General features: G+C 39.0%; 1 protein-coding gene across 5 annotated transcripts in view; it reads left to right on the top strand.

Moving 5' to 3' along the window:
* LOC133561559 (chloride channel protein 1-like) overlaps positions 1 to 15,327 on the top strand; it is a 115,713-nt gene that overhangs the window by 60,949 nt on the left and 39,437 nt on the right. For 4 of the 5 annotated variants that reach the window (XM_061914922.1, XM_061914920.1, XM_061914918.1 and 1 more), the window contains exon 6: positions 4,798 to 4,875. In XM_061914922.1, the coding sequence (XP_061770906.1) occupies positions 4,798 to 4,875 (78 nt within the window). Of the gene's footprint in view, positions 1 to 4,797; positions 4,876 to 10,885; positions 10,965 to 15,327 lie in introns of all 5 variants that reach the window. The other variant, XM_061914919.1, reaches the window with a different exon arrangement.

The following is a 15,327-nucleotide window of genomic DNA, read 5'->3' as shown; positions in this document are numbered from 1 at the left end:
AGTCAAAAAGGACTAGAGAATCAAAACGTGAGTGTTGCATAAAGCAAGTGACAAACCCATACCGGACAAAGGGGGGAGGCGGCTTTAAATACAGAAACAATGATCATAAACAGGTGTGCGTCAGGTGGAACAAATAAGGTAACCATGGAGACAGACTAAACAAGGAAGTGCACAAACTAAGAATCGGAATAGTCCAAAACAAACCAAGAAAAACACACAAAAGGACTCAACAACCAAATAATGTAGGATCCGTGCGGCGGATCCTAACACACAAGTGTCTCAAAGGGCTGCATAAGCCACAACAACATCAGGGCAAGAAAAAACCCAACCCAATTGGATACAATTGGAATCCTTGAGGGGACCGCAGATGTGGGGACCCCCCACTGGGCGACCGGTGCAATGAGAGGTAATCACCTGAAATGGTTTTCACTTCACACGAGTCATAGCTCAAACTCATCAAGAGAATGCCAAAAGTGTGCAAAGCAGCAAAGGTGGATATTGTGAAGAAACTCGAAAATAAAACATGTTTTCAGTTATTTCACCTTCTTTTGTTAAGTACATAACTTCGCATGTGTTCATTTATAGTTGTGATGCCTGCAGTGAAAATCTACAATGTAAATAGTCATGAAAATAAAGAAAACACATTGAATGAGAAGGTGTGTCCAAACTTTTGGCCTGTACTAGTTGCGATCTGCTGCTCAGATCTACACTATTTATTTTTCTATTTTGTATATTTCTCCGATTCCTTATTTCCTGTTTGCTTTGTCACCATGGTCACTCATCAGTCCACCTGCTAGTCTCGCCCCGCACACCTGCTAATAATTATCACCCTCCTATTTAAGCTCACCTTTTCTGTTCACTCATTCTCGGATCCTAATTTGCCCACGCGCCACAGTGACGACTCTCATCATTCTATGTATGTATTTTCTCGCTAGCTCTCATGCTAAGCCACTTTATTTTCCAGCTTTCATGCTGAATGTTTTTGTTTACTCTTTTGTGTCCTCGTACCAAGTTTTAGTTTTCCTTGTTTTATCCTAGCTTTCACGCTAGCGTCTTTTGTTTACCTTTTCTCTTTAAACCAGTGTTTTTGTTCATAGCCTTTTGTTATTAAATAAATACCCTTTATCTTACCTATGCTGTGTTCTGCTTCGACGCATCCACGGGAAAACCACACCGGCATTACCATGCCGAAGAAGAGTCCTCACTGTAAATGTATGTATGCATGAAAATTAAATTATATTTTATGCAAACCAAAATAATATTAGCTATCAAACAAACTGTGGAAAAATACTATCATTAATGGTGTCTTATAATACAAATATTATTTAAAATGTATTTGAAAATATATATTGAAGGTGTGTCCAAACTTGTGGCCTGTATTGTGTATATATATATATATATATATATATATATATATATATATATATATATATATATACATATATATATATATATGCAGTACAGGCCACAAGTTTGGACACACCTTTAATATATACATATATATATATATATATATACAGTATATATTTCTTTTTTTGTTTTTTTAAACATTTTATTCTTGACAGGCTATGGAGAAAATCACATAGCATACATGTTTATACTATAAATTCAACTATATATTTTCAATTAAACAATATTTGTATTGTATAATACTACTTCATTGCACCAGTATGGATCATATTTTAATAAGATTATATTTGATGGTTCAAATTACTTCATCAGAAGTGTCAACCTTGTATTCAATGACAGCCTCATCGCAATTAAGGCTGCCTTCAGAGGGTCGCTTGTGGCAGTAAATAAATATGAATATAAACATGTATTAGCCTCTTTGCAAAATTTGCACAAGCAACTGTTTTGGATTATTTAGTTTTACTGGCAGATTGATGGATAAATTACATGCTTTGAAATACATAGACAAGCAGATATTCAAGTATTTGTGTTTGATAAGCCAAAAATAAGACGCTTAGAACATCTCGTTGCATGATTAGATCATATTCAGGTGTAGAAAATATGAATTGCATGCAGTACATTTTTATGTCAAAATTGACAGAAAGATTACTTTAGCCAGAAAGTGCTTTATTAATTCCAGCCTTTCGCAGGCCACATAAACATAAACGATGTGGCAGGCCATTTAAACGGCGTTCGGGGCCACATTAAGTCATGTGACAGGGCATATAAAAAATGTGGTGGGCCAGATGTGGCCTTGGGTTTAACAAGTTTGCTTTAAATGACAGAACATGCTATATTTCCTTCATAGACTATGGAGAAAAATAATACATTATATAATATGAATTCAGCTATACACTTTCAATTGAATATTAAACAGTATTTGTATTATATGATAGAGCTACAACACACCAGTCATGAAAGTACTTTTTACATCATATAACAAATAGTCTCTTTATATTTTTTATAACAAATATTTTTTAGGTAATATTATTTTAGATGGCAGAAAATCAAACATTTTTATGACAGGCTTTATGGAGAAAATCACACAGAATTAATGTGCATAAACTGTGACTATTAATGTTCAATTAAATATTACACAATATTTGTATTTTATAATAATACTACAATACACTGGTAATGATAGTAATAGTATAACATTTATTTCATGGTAAATATTTTAGTTGGTAGAAAAAAAACTACATTTCCTTGATAGAGTATGGAGAAATAATACACTACAAATTTGTCACGATGGGGGTCGAAGCTTGCTGCGAGGATTGTTTTCCCAGGATGCAATCGGACTAGACCAGTCATGGCTTGAAGGTAGGAACATTTTTAATTAAGGGTACAAACAAAAGGCGCTCGCAGCGGAGGTACAAAACTTAACGCAGGTAACAAAGAAGCACTCTGACATAAACTAAGGACATAAAACAGAAGACACTAACTTTGGCATAAATAAACAAAAACTTACTTGCGGTGACGTGAGCAGGGCAGCATGGACTATGACATAGCAAGAAAGATTAAACATGGCATGACGCAGAGTGTGAAAAGATCATGAAACAATGACGCCAGAACGACCAACTGAAAAACCAGGCTTAAATAATGATGACATGATTGAAACAGGTGAATCTAATGGGTCGCCATGGTGACAAAACAAGGGAGTGAAAAAACAGGAGGCAATGGAGTCTTAAACAAAACAGAACATAACTAAACAAAACATGAACACAAGACATGATTAAATTAAGCTATACATCTTCAATTAAACATTAAACAGCATTTGTATTATAATAATACTGCAATATGCAAGTAATGATAGTATTTTCGTGTTTTATATATATATGTAACAATAACAACAATAATACATTATAGCTAATATTATTTTAGATATCTTAAAGGCCTACTGAAAGCCACTACTACCTACCACACAGTCTGATAGTTTATATATCAATGATGAAATATTAACATTGCAACACATGCCAATACGGCCGCTTTAGTTTACTAAATTGTAATTTTAAATTTCGTGCGGAAGTATCATGCTTAAACGTCGCGGTATGATGACGCGTGACGTCACCCATTGTATAGGATATTTTGTTCCAGCACCCTTCACAGCTATAAGTCGTCTCTTTACATCGCATAATTCCGCAATATTATGGACGTCGGTGTTGCTGAATCTTTTGCAATTTGTTCAATGAATAATGGAGACGTCAAAGAAGAAAGCTGTAGGTGGAAAGCGGTGAATTGCGGCCGCCTTTAGCAACACAAACACAGCCGGTGTTTCATTGTTTACATTCCCGAAAGATGACGGTGAAGCTTTACTATGGAACGGAGCGGTCAAGCGAACACGGTTGGATTGGACCACGCACACAAAGTACAGTGTATTATGCAGCGATCATTTCGAAAGATCGTGTTTTGAAGAGGGTCCCTTGCGAAGGGCAGAGATGGGCATCGCCACCACCCGTCGACTGGTGCTGAAGAAAGGTGCGGGGCCGACCTTCAGGTTGTACAGGTACGACCATATAATCTCAGTAAAACACTAGTAACACAATAAGCAGATAAGGGATTTTCCAGAATTATCTTAGTAAATTTGTCTAATAACATCTGAATCGCTCCCACTGTATAGTCTTTTTTTTTTTCTAGTCCTTCACTCTCACTTTCCTCATCCACGAATCTTTCATCCTCGCTCAAATTAATGTGGGAAATCGTCGCTTTCTCTGTCCGAAACACTCTCGCTGCTGGTGGCCACGATTGTAAACAATGTGAGGATGCGAGGAGCTCCACAACCAGTGACGTCACGCGCATATCAAGCAAGGTTTTTTTATCAGTACCAAAAGTTGCAAATTTTATCGTCGATGTCCTATACTAAATCCTTTCAGCAAAATTATGGCAATATCGCAAAATGATCAAGTATGACGCATAGAATGGACCTGCTATCCCCGTTTAAATAAGAAAGTCTCATTTCAGTAGGCCTTCTAAATAATGATGTTTCTTGCAAGTATGAAAAAAATAAGCTTTTGTTGTTTAAATATTAATGAATATTTGTGTTGAACAAGCTTTCCATCCTACTTTATACTCCGGATTGTCGTTTTTTCATCCCTCTTCCACTCTGTCTGTTCTTTCTGTGACTTTAGAGGACAATAAATCATGTGCCGTCTTGTTGTCCTGCTCTGCCTCCCTTTGCTGATTATTCAAGTCCTCCAAGGAGGGCATTAGTTTTAGTAGCGTTGGAGGCCATCTCGCCCGGCAATTACACCCTGATTGATGTGTTTGGATAGCAAAACGACGCACTTTACACTGCCTGTTTTACACGCCATTGTCAGTGTTTGTGTGTGTCTGTCATCGACATCCCCGCAGGGTCCATTCGTCCACATCGCCAGTATTTGTGCCGCAGTCCTCAGTCGCTTCATGTCCATCTTCTCTGGCGTCTATGAGGTAAGCTGGAGCTACAGGCAACACACTGACTGTCGTGACATGTGCTTTTTCCCCAACTCTTACATTTTGTCTTTTGTCACAACTGACACGACTCACATTCTCATATAATACTAAGGATGTATTGGACATAGATGACCACAATGTATCCCACTGGACAACTTCCAATTTTACCCTAAGAATCCAAATTATTTGCAAATTATTTAAAAAAGAATGAATACGCATTACTAACGCATTACTTCTTACTAATCAAATATTCGCACTAAAATGTTGTACATATATATTATACCAGTACTTAAATCATTTAAAAAATGTTTTATCATAATAAAAATCACGAAAGAAAGGAATATAATGTCATGGTTAAGAGAATAGAAGACAAACCAGTGATTGCTTTTCTCGTACGAGGAGAGAAACTGGAGCCAGTTGTCAGTTACAGGCTGCCAATTTACTCTGAAACTTTCTCCAGCCTCCTCGCCTTTTTAATTCATTTAGGGACGCCCTTTCAGTACAAACACGCACACACAGCTGCACTCAGGGAGGGGGATTTACAGCTGTGTGGGATACCTAACCCCTGTGCTGATAACTAAACACAGGCAAATACATAGCAATAAAAGGATTAGCAACTTCCTGCATTGCTCTGGCCCATCTGCAAATTCGTCCTTTAAGTGGGTAGGTCAACCTAAGTTCAATCTAACACCAAGTTTCCTTTCTACTTGTCTACTCAATGCACAAAACAATCATATTTGAATAAAATTAAATAACTTACGTATTTACAATTAATCCAACAATCCGCTACCCGGATCATTTGTTATTTGGATTATGAGTTTGTTTGTGCACTTCCTTGTTTGTTCCGTTACCATAGTTTCTGATTAGTTTCATCTGCTACTTGTTTCCTGACGCGCACCTGTTGGTAATTGTTTACTTCTGTATTCAAGCCTGTATTTGTCTAATAACATCTGAATCGCTCCCACTGTATAGTCTTCTTTAGTTCCATCTGCTACTTGTTTTCTGACGCGCACTTGTTGGTAATTGTTTACTTCTGTATTTAAGCCTGTATTTGTCTAATAACATCTGAATCGCTCCCACTGTATAGTCTTTTTTTTCTAGTCCTTCACTCTCACTTTCCTCATCCATGAATCTTTCATCCTCGCTCAAATTAATAGGGAAATCGTCGCTTACTTCTGTATTTAAGCCTGAATTTCCGTTCACTCATCCTCTCCTTGTAGTTTGTGTTACATACTGTTTGTGTTTCACAGGTGACGACTCGGTTTTCTGTATTTGGACTCGCTAGCTTCCACGCTTAGCCTTTTGTGTTTTTGTGTCTAACTCACATGCTAGTTCTTTGTTTTGCCTTTTGTGCCAAGTGCCAGTTTTTCTGTTCCGTAATCTGTTTTATTTGTTGGTAAATCGTTATTTCTTATCGTACGCTGTGTCCGTGGAAGAGCACCACCCCCATAACGATGCCAGCCAGGTGTCACAGTACGAGGAGAGCATGAGTGAACGAAAAAGGCAGGCTTAAATGCAGAAGTAAACAATTACCAACAGGTGCGCGTCAGGAAACAAGTTGTAGATGGAACTAATCAGAAACTATGGTAACGGAACAAACAAGGAAGTGCACAAACAAACTCAAAATCCAAATGACAAATGATCCGGGTACCGGATCATGACATATGAAGTAATGAATTATGTTTCAATATTGGTTTGTCTGTGATGACAAACCAGGCGGCGACTTGTCCAGGGCGTACCCCGCCTTCTGCCCGAATGAAGCTGTGATAGGCTCCAGCACCCCAAAAGGGACAAGCGGTAGAAAATGGGTGGATGGATATTGGTTTGTGTAGTTATGGGGAAAATTATTTAAAAAGTATTTGCTTTTCGCACACACACACACACACACACACACACACACACACACACACACACACACACACACACATTGTTGTATTTTTACCTACCTCTTAAGGACCACCCTTTCTAGATATATAAACATTTGTATTTACAACATTAATAATATGTACATACTATGCAAATATAAAAAGGTAAACTTTTAGTTAATTTATTATTTGGTTTGTTTGTTTTGTTTGTGTTTGGTTTTTAATCTTCATTATTTACTTTGACTTACTACAGTATGTTTCTATACACATATTTATTTTATTTTTTAATTGATTTTGGCCAAAGGGGGCGCATTACTACATATGTTGGCCAGAGGTGGAGCACTTCAAACATTTTTTACACACACTTGTTATTTCATATGTTGGCCAGAGGGGGAGCACTTCAATTTTTTTTTTACACACACTTGTTAATTCATATGTTGACCAGAGGGGGGAGCACTTTTAAAACCGACACACAGTCCATTTTAAAAATCCTTCCTTAATGGGGGCCACCCTAATTTTGATATATTTCACCACCAGGGGTGCAAATGAGACATTTTCTATCAGATGTAATGGATTTCCGTATTGGGACCATGATTTATGTCCTAACTTGTTCACCGGTCCTCATATGCAAGGTACTTTTCCTGGTTGATGTCTCAAGAAGGGTAGAAATACAAGAACACACACACACACGGTATAGCTCGGTTGGTAGAGCGGCCGTGCCAGCAACTTGAGGGTTGCAGGTTCGATTCCCGCTTCCGCCATCCTAGTCACTGCCGTTGTGTCCTTGGGCAAGACACTTTACCCACCTGCTCCCAGTGCCACCCACACTGGTTTAAATGTAACTTAGATATTGGGTTTCACTATGTAAAGCGCTTTGAGTCACTAGAGAAAAAGCGCTATATAAATATAATTCACTTCACACACACATTGTTGTATTTTTACCTACCTCTTTAGGACCACCCTTTCTGGATATATAAAGATTTGTATTTACAACATTAATAATATGTACATACTATGCAAATATAAGGTAAGCTTTTAGCAAATTTATTTATTTATTTTGTTTTGTTTGTGATTAATTTGTAATCTTCATTATTTACTTTGAGTTACTATACACATATTTATTTTATTTTTTAATTGATATTGGCCAAAGGGGGCGCATTACTACATATGTTGGCCAGAGGTGGAGCACTTCAAAATTTTTTTACACACACTTGTTATTTCATATGTTGGCCAGAGGGGGAGCACTTCAATTTTTTGTTACACACACTTGTTATTTCATATGTTGGCCAGAGGGGGAGCACTTCAATTTTTTTATACACACACTTGTTATTTCATATGTTGACCAGAGAGGGAGCACTTTTCAAACCGACACACAGTCCATTTTAAAAATCCTTCCTTAATGGGGGCCACCCTAATTTTGATATATTTCACCACCAGGGGTGCAAATGAGACATTTTCTATCAGATGTAATGGATTTCCGTATTGGGACCATGATTTATGTCCTAACTTGTTCACCGGTCCTCATATGCAAGGTACTTTTCCTGGTTGATGTCTCAAGAAGGGTGGAAATACAAGAACACACACACACACACACACACACACACACACACACACACACACATTGTTGTATTTTTACCTACCTCTTTAGGACCACCCTTTCTAGAGATTTGTATTTACAACATTAATAATATGTACATACTATGCAAATATAAGGTGAGCTTTTAGCTAATTTATTTATTAATTTCATTTGTTTGTGATTAATTTTTAATCTTCATTATTTATTTTGAGTTACTATACACATATTTATTTTATTTTTTAATTGATTTTGGCCAAAGGGGGCGCATTATTACACATGTTGGCCAGAGGGGGAGCACTTCAAAGTTTTTTACACACACTTGTTATTTCATGTGTTGGCCAGAGGGGGAGCACTTCATTTTTTTTTTTCTACACACACTTGTTATTTCATATGTTGACCAGAGGGGGGAGCACTTTTAAAACCGACACACAGTCCATTTTAAAAATCCTTCCTTAATGGGGGCCACCCTAATTTTGATATATTTCACCACCAGGGGTGCAACTGAGACATTTTCTATCAGATGTAATGGATTTCCGTATTGGGACCATGATTTATGTCCTAACTTGTTCACCGGTCCTCATATGCAAGGTACTTTTCCTGGTTGATGTCTCAAGAAGGGTAGAAATACAAGAACACACACACACACACACACACACACACACACACATATATTGTTGTATTTTTACCTACCTCTTTAGGACCACCCTTTCTAGAGATTTGTATTTACAACATTAATAATATGTACATACTCTGCAAATATAAGGTGAGCTTTTAGCTAATTTATTTATTAATTTCATTTGTTTGTGATTAATTTTTAATCTTCATTATTTACTTTGAATTACTATACACATATTTATTTTATTTTTTAATTGATTTTGGCCAAAGGGGGCGCATTACTACATATGTTGGCCAGAGGTGGAGCACTTCAATTTTTTTTTTTTTTACACACACTTGTTATTTCATATGTTGGCCAGAGGGGGAGCACTTCAATTTTTTGTTACACACACTTGTTATTTCATATGTTGACCAGAGGGGGAGCACTTTTAAAACCGACACACACTTGTTATTTCATATGTTGACCAGAGGGGGGAGCACTTTTAAAACCGACACACAGTCCATTTTAAAAATCCTTCCTTTATGGGGGCCACCCTAATTTTGATATATTTCACCACCAGGGGTGCAAATGAGACATTTTCTATCAGATGTAATGGATTTCCGTATTGGGACCATGATTTATGTCCTAACTTGTTCACCGGTCCTCATATGCAAGGTACTTTTCCTGGTTGATGTCTCAAGAAGGGTGGAAATACAAGAACACACACACACACACACACACACAAACACACACACACACACACACATTGTTGTATTTTTACCTACCTCTTTAGGACCACCCTTTCTAGAGATTTGTATTTACAACATTAATAATATGTACATACTCTGCAAATATAAGGTGAGCTTTTAGCTAATTTATTTATTAATTTCATTTGTTTGTGATTAATTTTTAATCTTCATTATTTATTTTGAGTTACTATACACATATTTATTTTATTTTTTAATTGATTTTAGCCAAAGGGGGCGCATTACTACATATGTTGGCTAGAGGTGGAGCACTTCAAAGTTTTTTACACACACTTGTTATTTCATGTGTTGGCCAGAGGGGGAGCACTTCAATTTTTTGTTACACACACTTGTTATTTCATATGTTGACCAGAGGGGGAGCACTTTTAAAACCGACACACACTTGTTATTTCATATGTTGACCAGAGGGGGGAGCACTTTTAAAACCGACACACACTTGTTATTTCATATGTTGACCAGAGAGGGAGCACTTTTAAAACCGACACACAGTCCATTTTAAAAATCCTTCCTTAATGGGGGCCACCCTAATTTTGATATATTTCACCACCAGGGGTGCAAATGAGACATTTTCTATCAAATGTAATGGATTTCCGTATTGGGACCATGATTTATGTCCTAACTTGTTCACCGGTCCTCATATGCAAGGTACTTTTCCTGGTTGATGTCTCAAGAAGGGTGGAAATACAAGAACACACACACACACACACACACACACACACACACACGGGCAGTGTTGACAAACAGCCTGTAATGCTCATTGCTGCCCCCTTTTGCTCATCTGCCTTCTGCCAGTTTTCAATTTGTGCATGACAACAACAACAACAACAACAACAACAACAAGCTGTCAATGTCCAAACAACACATAAGATACAATCTTGGCCCTCCAGCACTGTTTTAAACACACATTATGAACGTTCGACACAGTGGGATACATTGAGGAGTCATTTATTTAACTCAACAAACATTTTTTTTTTTAATTCATTGTAATCCAATTAAATTGATGCCAGAAACAAAATGGTTTTCCCTCCCTGTGTTCGTGTCCCTGCCCCCAATCACACTTGTGCCTCGTTTGTGTTTATGTCTGACAGTATTAATAGTGTGATGGTCATGTCTGGCATGTGTAATAATGTTGACCTCCCCATATCCCTCGCCCCCCTCCCCTATGTTTTTGTCTTTACTGCCACCTCCTCCCATTCAACCCTAGAATGGCATCCATAACCAGGACCTGTTGGTGTGTGCGTGTGCCGTGGGAGTGGCCACTTGTTTCGCTGCCCCCGTGGGAGGCAAGTCAGGCATCACAACTGATAACTTACTCATTCAACTTGGATATTGAACACATTTTATTAGCAGGAGGTCATAGAGCCATGTATGCTTGGAAGAAACTATTCTACTACATACAAACCCTGTTTCTATATAAGTTGGGAAATTGTGTTAGATGTAAATATAAACAGAATACAATGATTTGCAAATCAATTTCAAGCCATATTCAGTTGAATATGCTACAAAGACAACTTTTTTTGTGTGCAAATAATCATTAACTTTAGAATTTGATGCCAGCAACACGTGATAAATAAGTTGGGAAAAGTGGCAATAAATACTGATAAAGTTGAAGATGCTCATCAAACACTTATATGGAACATCCCACAGGTGTGCAGGCTAATTGGGAACAGGTGGGTGCCATGATTGGGTATAAAAACAGCTTGCCAAAAAATGCTCCGTCTTTCACAAGAAAGGATGGGGCGAGGTGGAGAGTGGCCGTGCGCAACCCGAGGGTCCCGGGTTCAATCCCCACCGAGTACCAACCTCGTCACATCCGTTGTGTCCTGAGCAAGACACTTCACCCTTGCTCCTGATGGGTGCTGGTTGGCGCCTTGCATGGCAGCTCCCTCCATCAGTGTGTGAATGTGTGTGTGAATGGGTAAATGTGGAAGTAGTGTCAAAGCGCTTTGAGTACCTTGAAGGTAGAAAAGCGCTATACAAGTACAACCCATTTATTTATTTATTTATATTTGATGTTCAAACTGATAAACTTTTTTTGTTGCAAATAATCATTAACTTTAGAATTTGATGCCAGCAACACTTGACAAATAAGTTGGGAAAAGTGGCAATAAATACCGATAAAGTTGAGGAATGCTCATCAAACACTTATATGGAACATCCCACAGGTGTGCAGGCTAATTGGGAACAGGTGGGTGCCATGATTGGGTATAAAAGCAGCTCCCCAAAAAATGCTCCGTCTTTCACAAGAAAGGATGGGGAGAGGTGGAGAGTGGCCGTGCGCAACCCGAGGGTCCCTGGTTCAATCCCCACCTAGTACCAACCTCGTCACGTCCGTTGTGTCCTGAGCAAGACACTTCACCCTTGCTCCTGATGGGTGCTGGTTAGTGCCTTGCATGGCAGCTCCCTCCATCAGTGTGTGTGAATGGGTAAATGTGGAAGTAGTGTCAAAGCGCTTTGAGTACTTTGAAGGTAGAAAAGCGCTATACAAGTACAACCCATTTATCATTTATTTTGTCCACAACTGTGTGAGCTAATAGTCTAACAGCTTAAGAACAACGTTTCTCAAAGTGCAATTGCAAGAAATTTACGCTCTACGCTCCATAATATCATCAAAAGGTTCAGAGAATTTGGAGAAATCACTCCACGTAAGCAGCATGGCCGGAAACCAACGTTGAATGACCGTGACCTTCGATCCCTCTAAAAGCTCAGGAACACTTCAGAAAACCACTGTCACTAAATACAGTTTGTCGCTACATCTATAAGTGCAAGTTAAAGCTCTACTTGCAAAGCGAAAGCCATTTATCAACAACATCCAGAAACGCTGCCGGCTTCTCTGGGCCCGAGATCTTCTAAGATGGACTGATGCAAAGTGGAAAAGTGTTCTGTGGTCTGACGAGTCCACATTTCAAATTGTTTTTGGAAATATTTGACATTGGGGAAGCGAACCATCCAGACTGTTATTGACGCAAAGTTGAAAAGCATGTGTGATGGTATGGGGGTGTATTAGTGCCCAAGGCATGGGTAACTTACACATCTGTGAAGGCACCATTAATGCTGAAAGGTACATACAGGTTTTGGAACAACATATGCTGCCATTTAAGCGCCGTCTTTTTCTTGGAGGCCCCTGCTTATTTCAGCAAGACAATGCCAAGCCACATTCAGCACGTGTTACAACAGCGTGGCTTCGTAAAAAAAGAGTGCGGGTACTTTCCTGGCCCGCCGGCAGTCCAGACCTGTCTCCCATCAAAAATGTGTGGCGCATTATGAAGCTTAGAATACGACAGCGGAGACCCCGGATTGTTGAACGACTAAAGCTCTACATAAAACAAGAATGGGAAAGAATTCCACTTTCAAAGCTTCAACAATTAGTTTCCTCAGTTCCCAAACGTTTATTGAGTGTTGTTTAAAGAAAAGGTGATGTAACACAGTGGTGAACATGCCCTTTCCCAACTACTTTGGCACCTGTTGCAGCCATGAAATTCTAAGTTAATTATTATTTGCAAAAAAAAAATAAAGTTTATGAGTTTGAACATCAAATATCTTGTCTTTTTAGTGCATTTAATTGAATATGGGTTGAAAATGATTTGCAAATCATTGTATTCTGTTTATATTTACATCTAACACAATTTCCCAACTCATATGGAAACAGGGTTGTACACTATATTGCCAAAAGTATTTGGCCACCGATCCAAATGATCAGAATGAGGTGTATAAAATCAAGCACTTAGGCATGCAGACAGTTTCTACAAACATTAGTGAAAGAATGGGCCGCTCTCAGGAGTTCAGTGATTTCCAGCGTGGAACTGTCGTAGGATGCCACCTGTGCAACAAATCCAGTCGTGAAATTTCCTCGCTCCTCAATATTCCAAAGTCCACTGTTGGCTTTATTATGAGAACATGAAAAAGTTTGGGAACAACAGCAACTCAGCCACGACGTGGTAGGCCACGCAGACTGACAGACAGGGGTCAGCGGATGCTGAAGCGCATACTTCAAAGAGGTCGGCGACTTTCTGCACAATTAGTTGCTACGGAGCTCCAAACTTCATGTGACTTTCCAATTAGCCCACGTACAGTACGCAGAGAGCTTCATGGAATGGGTTTCCATGGCCGAACAGCTGCATCTAAGGCATACATCACCAAATCCAATGCAAAGTGTCAGATGCAGTGGTGTAAAGCACTCTAGAGCAGTGGAGACATGATCTCAGTGGCCTAGTGGTTAGAGTGTCCGCCCTGAGATCGGTAGGTTGGGAGTTCAAACCCCGGCCGAGTCATACCAAAGACTATAAAAATGGGACCCATTACCTCCTTGGTTGGCACTTAGCATCAAGGGGGTGATCAAGGGAATGGGTCAAATGCAGAGGACAAATTTCACCACACCTAGTGTGGGTGTGACAGTCATTGGTACTTTAACTTCAACTTAACTCTGGAGTGATGAATCACGCTTTTCCATCTGATGGACGAGTCTGGGTTTAGAGGTTGCCAGGAGAACAGAACATTTCGGTCTGCACTGTGCCGAGTGTGAAATTTGGTGAAGGAGGAATTATGGTGCGGGGTTCTTTTTCCCTTAGTTCCAGGGAAAGGAACTTTGAATGCTCCAGGATACCAAAACATTTTGCACAATTCCATGCTCCCAACCTTGTGGGAACAGTTTGGAGCGGAACCCTTCATCTTCCAGCATGATTTTGCACCAATGCACAAAGCCAGGTCCGTAAAGACATGGACGACAGAGTCTGGTGTGGATGAACTTGACTGGCCTGCACAGAGTCCTGACCTGAACCTGATAGAACACCTTTGAGATGAATTAGAATGGAGATTGAGAGCCAGGCCTTCTCGACCAACATCAGTGTGTGACCTTACCAATGCGCTTTTAGAAGAATGGTGGAAAATTCCTATAAACACACTCCGCAACCTTGTGGACAGCCTTCCCAGAAGAGTTGAAACTGTAATAGCTGCACAAGGTGGACTGACATCAGATTGAACCCTATGGGTTAGGAATGGGATGGCACTTCAAGTTCTTATGTGTCAAGGCAGGTGGCCAAATACTTTTGTCAATATAGTGTATGTGGTCGTACTCCACGACTGAGTTTTTGGATTATTACATACTTGTAGTGAAGACTATTTTGTTTATATAAACCTATAAAGCTCACAAGTGAGTGAGATTATACCATTTTTATTTTTTGTGCCTATAAAAAGTCCCGTTTGCATAAGAGGGCCCATTTAAAGTAGCCCCCACTCTAAATAAAATCATTGAATATGAATGAAATATAACAATTAAGAGTGATGATGGACAAAATAAGCAAAGTTTGTCTCGATGACTGACCCATGGTGGGAATGTTACCTTGACAACCATTGTCCAGGATGCCTGCGAGTTTCCACAAGGATGCACATTTGCTTCGTGTTTATGCACATGATGTGGACAAAAGTCTTGAGACAAACACTTTCATCAAATATTTTGTCCAATTAGACTCAAAGTATTTTCAAGACAGTTTGGAAGAATGTCATTTTAAGGCAGAATTGGAACATTTTGCTGTCACACACTAAAACAGCATTTGCATTTGAAAATGAGGGAAAATGAAAAGGGACAAAATGTGGATTAAACGTCCGCAAAAAAGGTGGATGGTGTTGTAGCGTTGCACACTTTTGTGT

The sequence above is a fragment of the Nerophis ophidion genome, linkage group LG11 (assembly GCF_033978795.1).
Source record: "Nerophis ophidion isolate RoL-2023_Sa linkage group LG11, RoL_Noph_v1.0, whole genome shotgun sequence".
NCBI lineage: Eukaryota > Metazoa > Chordata > Actinopteri > Syngnathiformes > Syngnathidae > Nerophis > Nerophis ophidion.
This window is presented reverse-complemented; position numbering and strand designations above follow the sequence as displayed.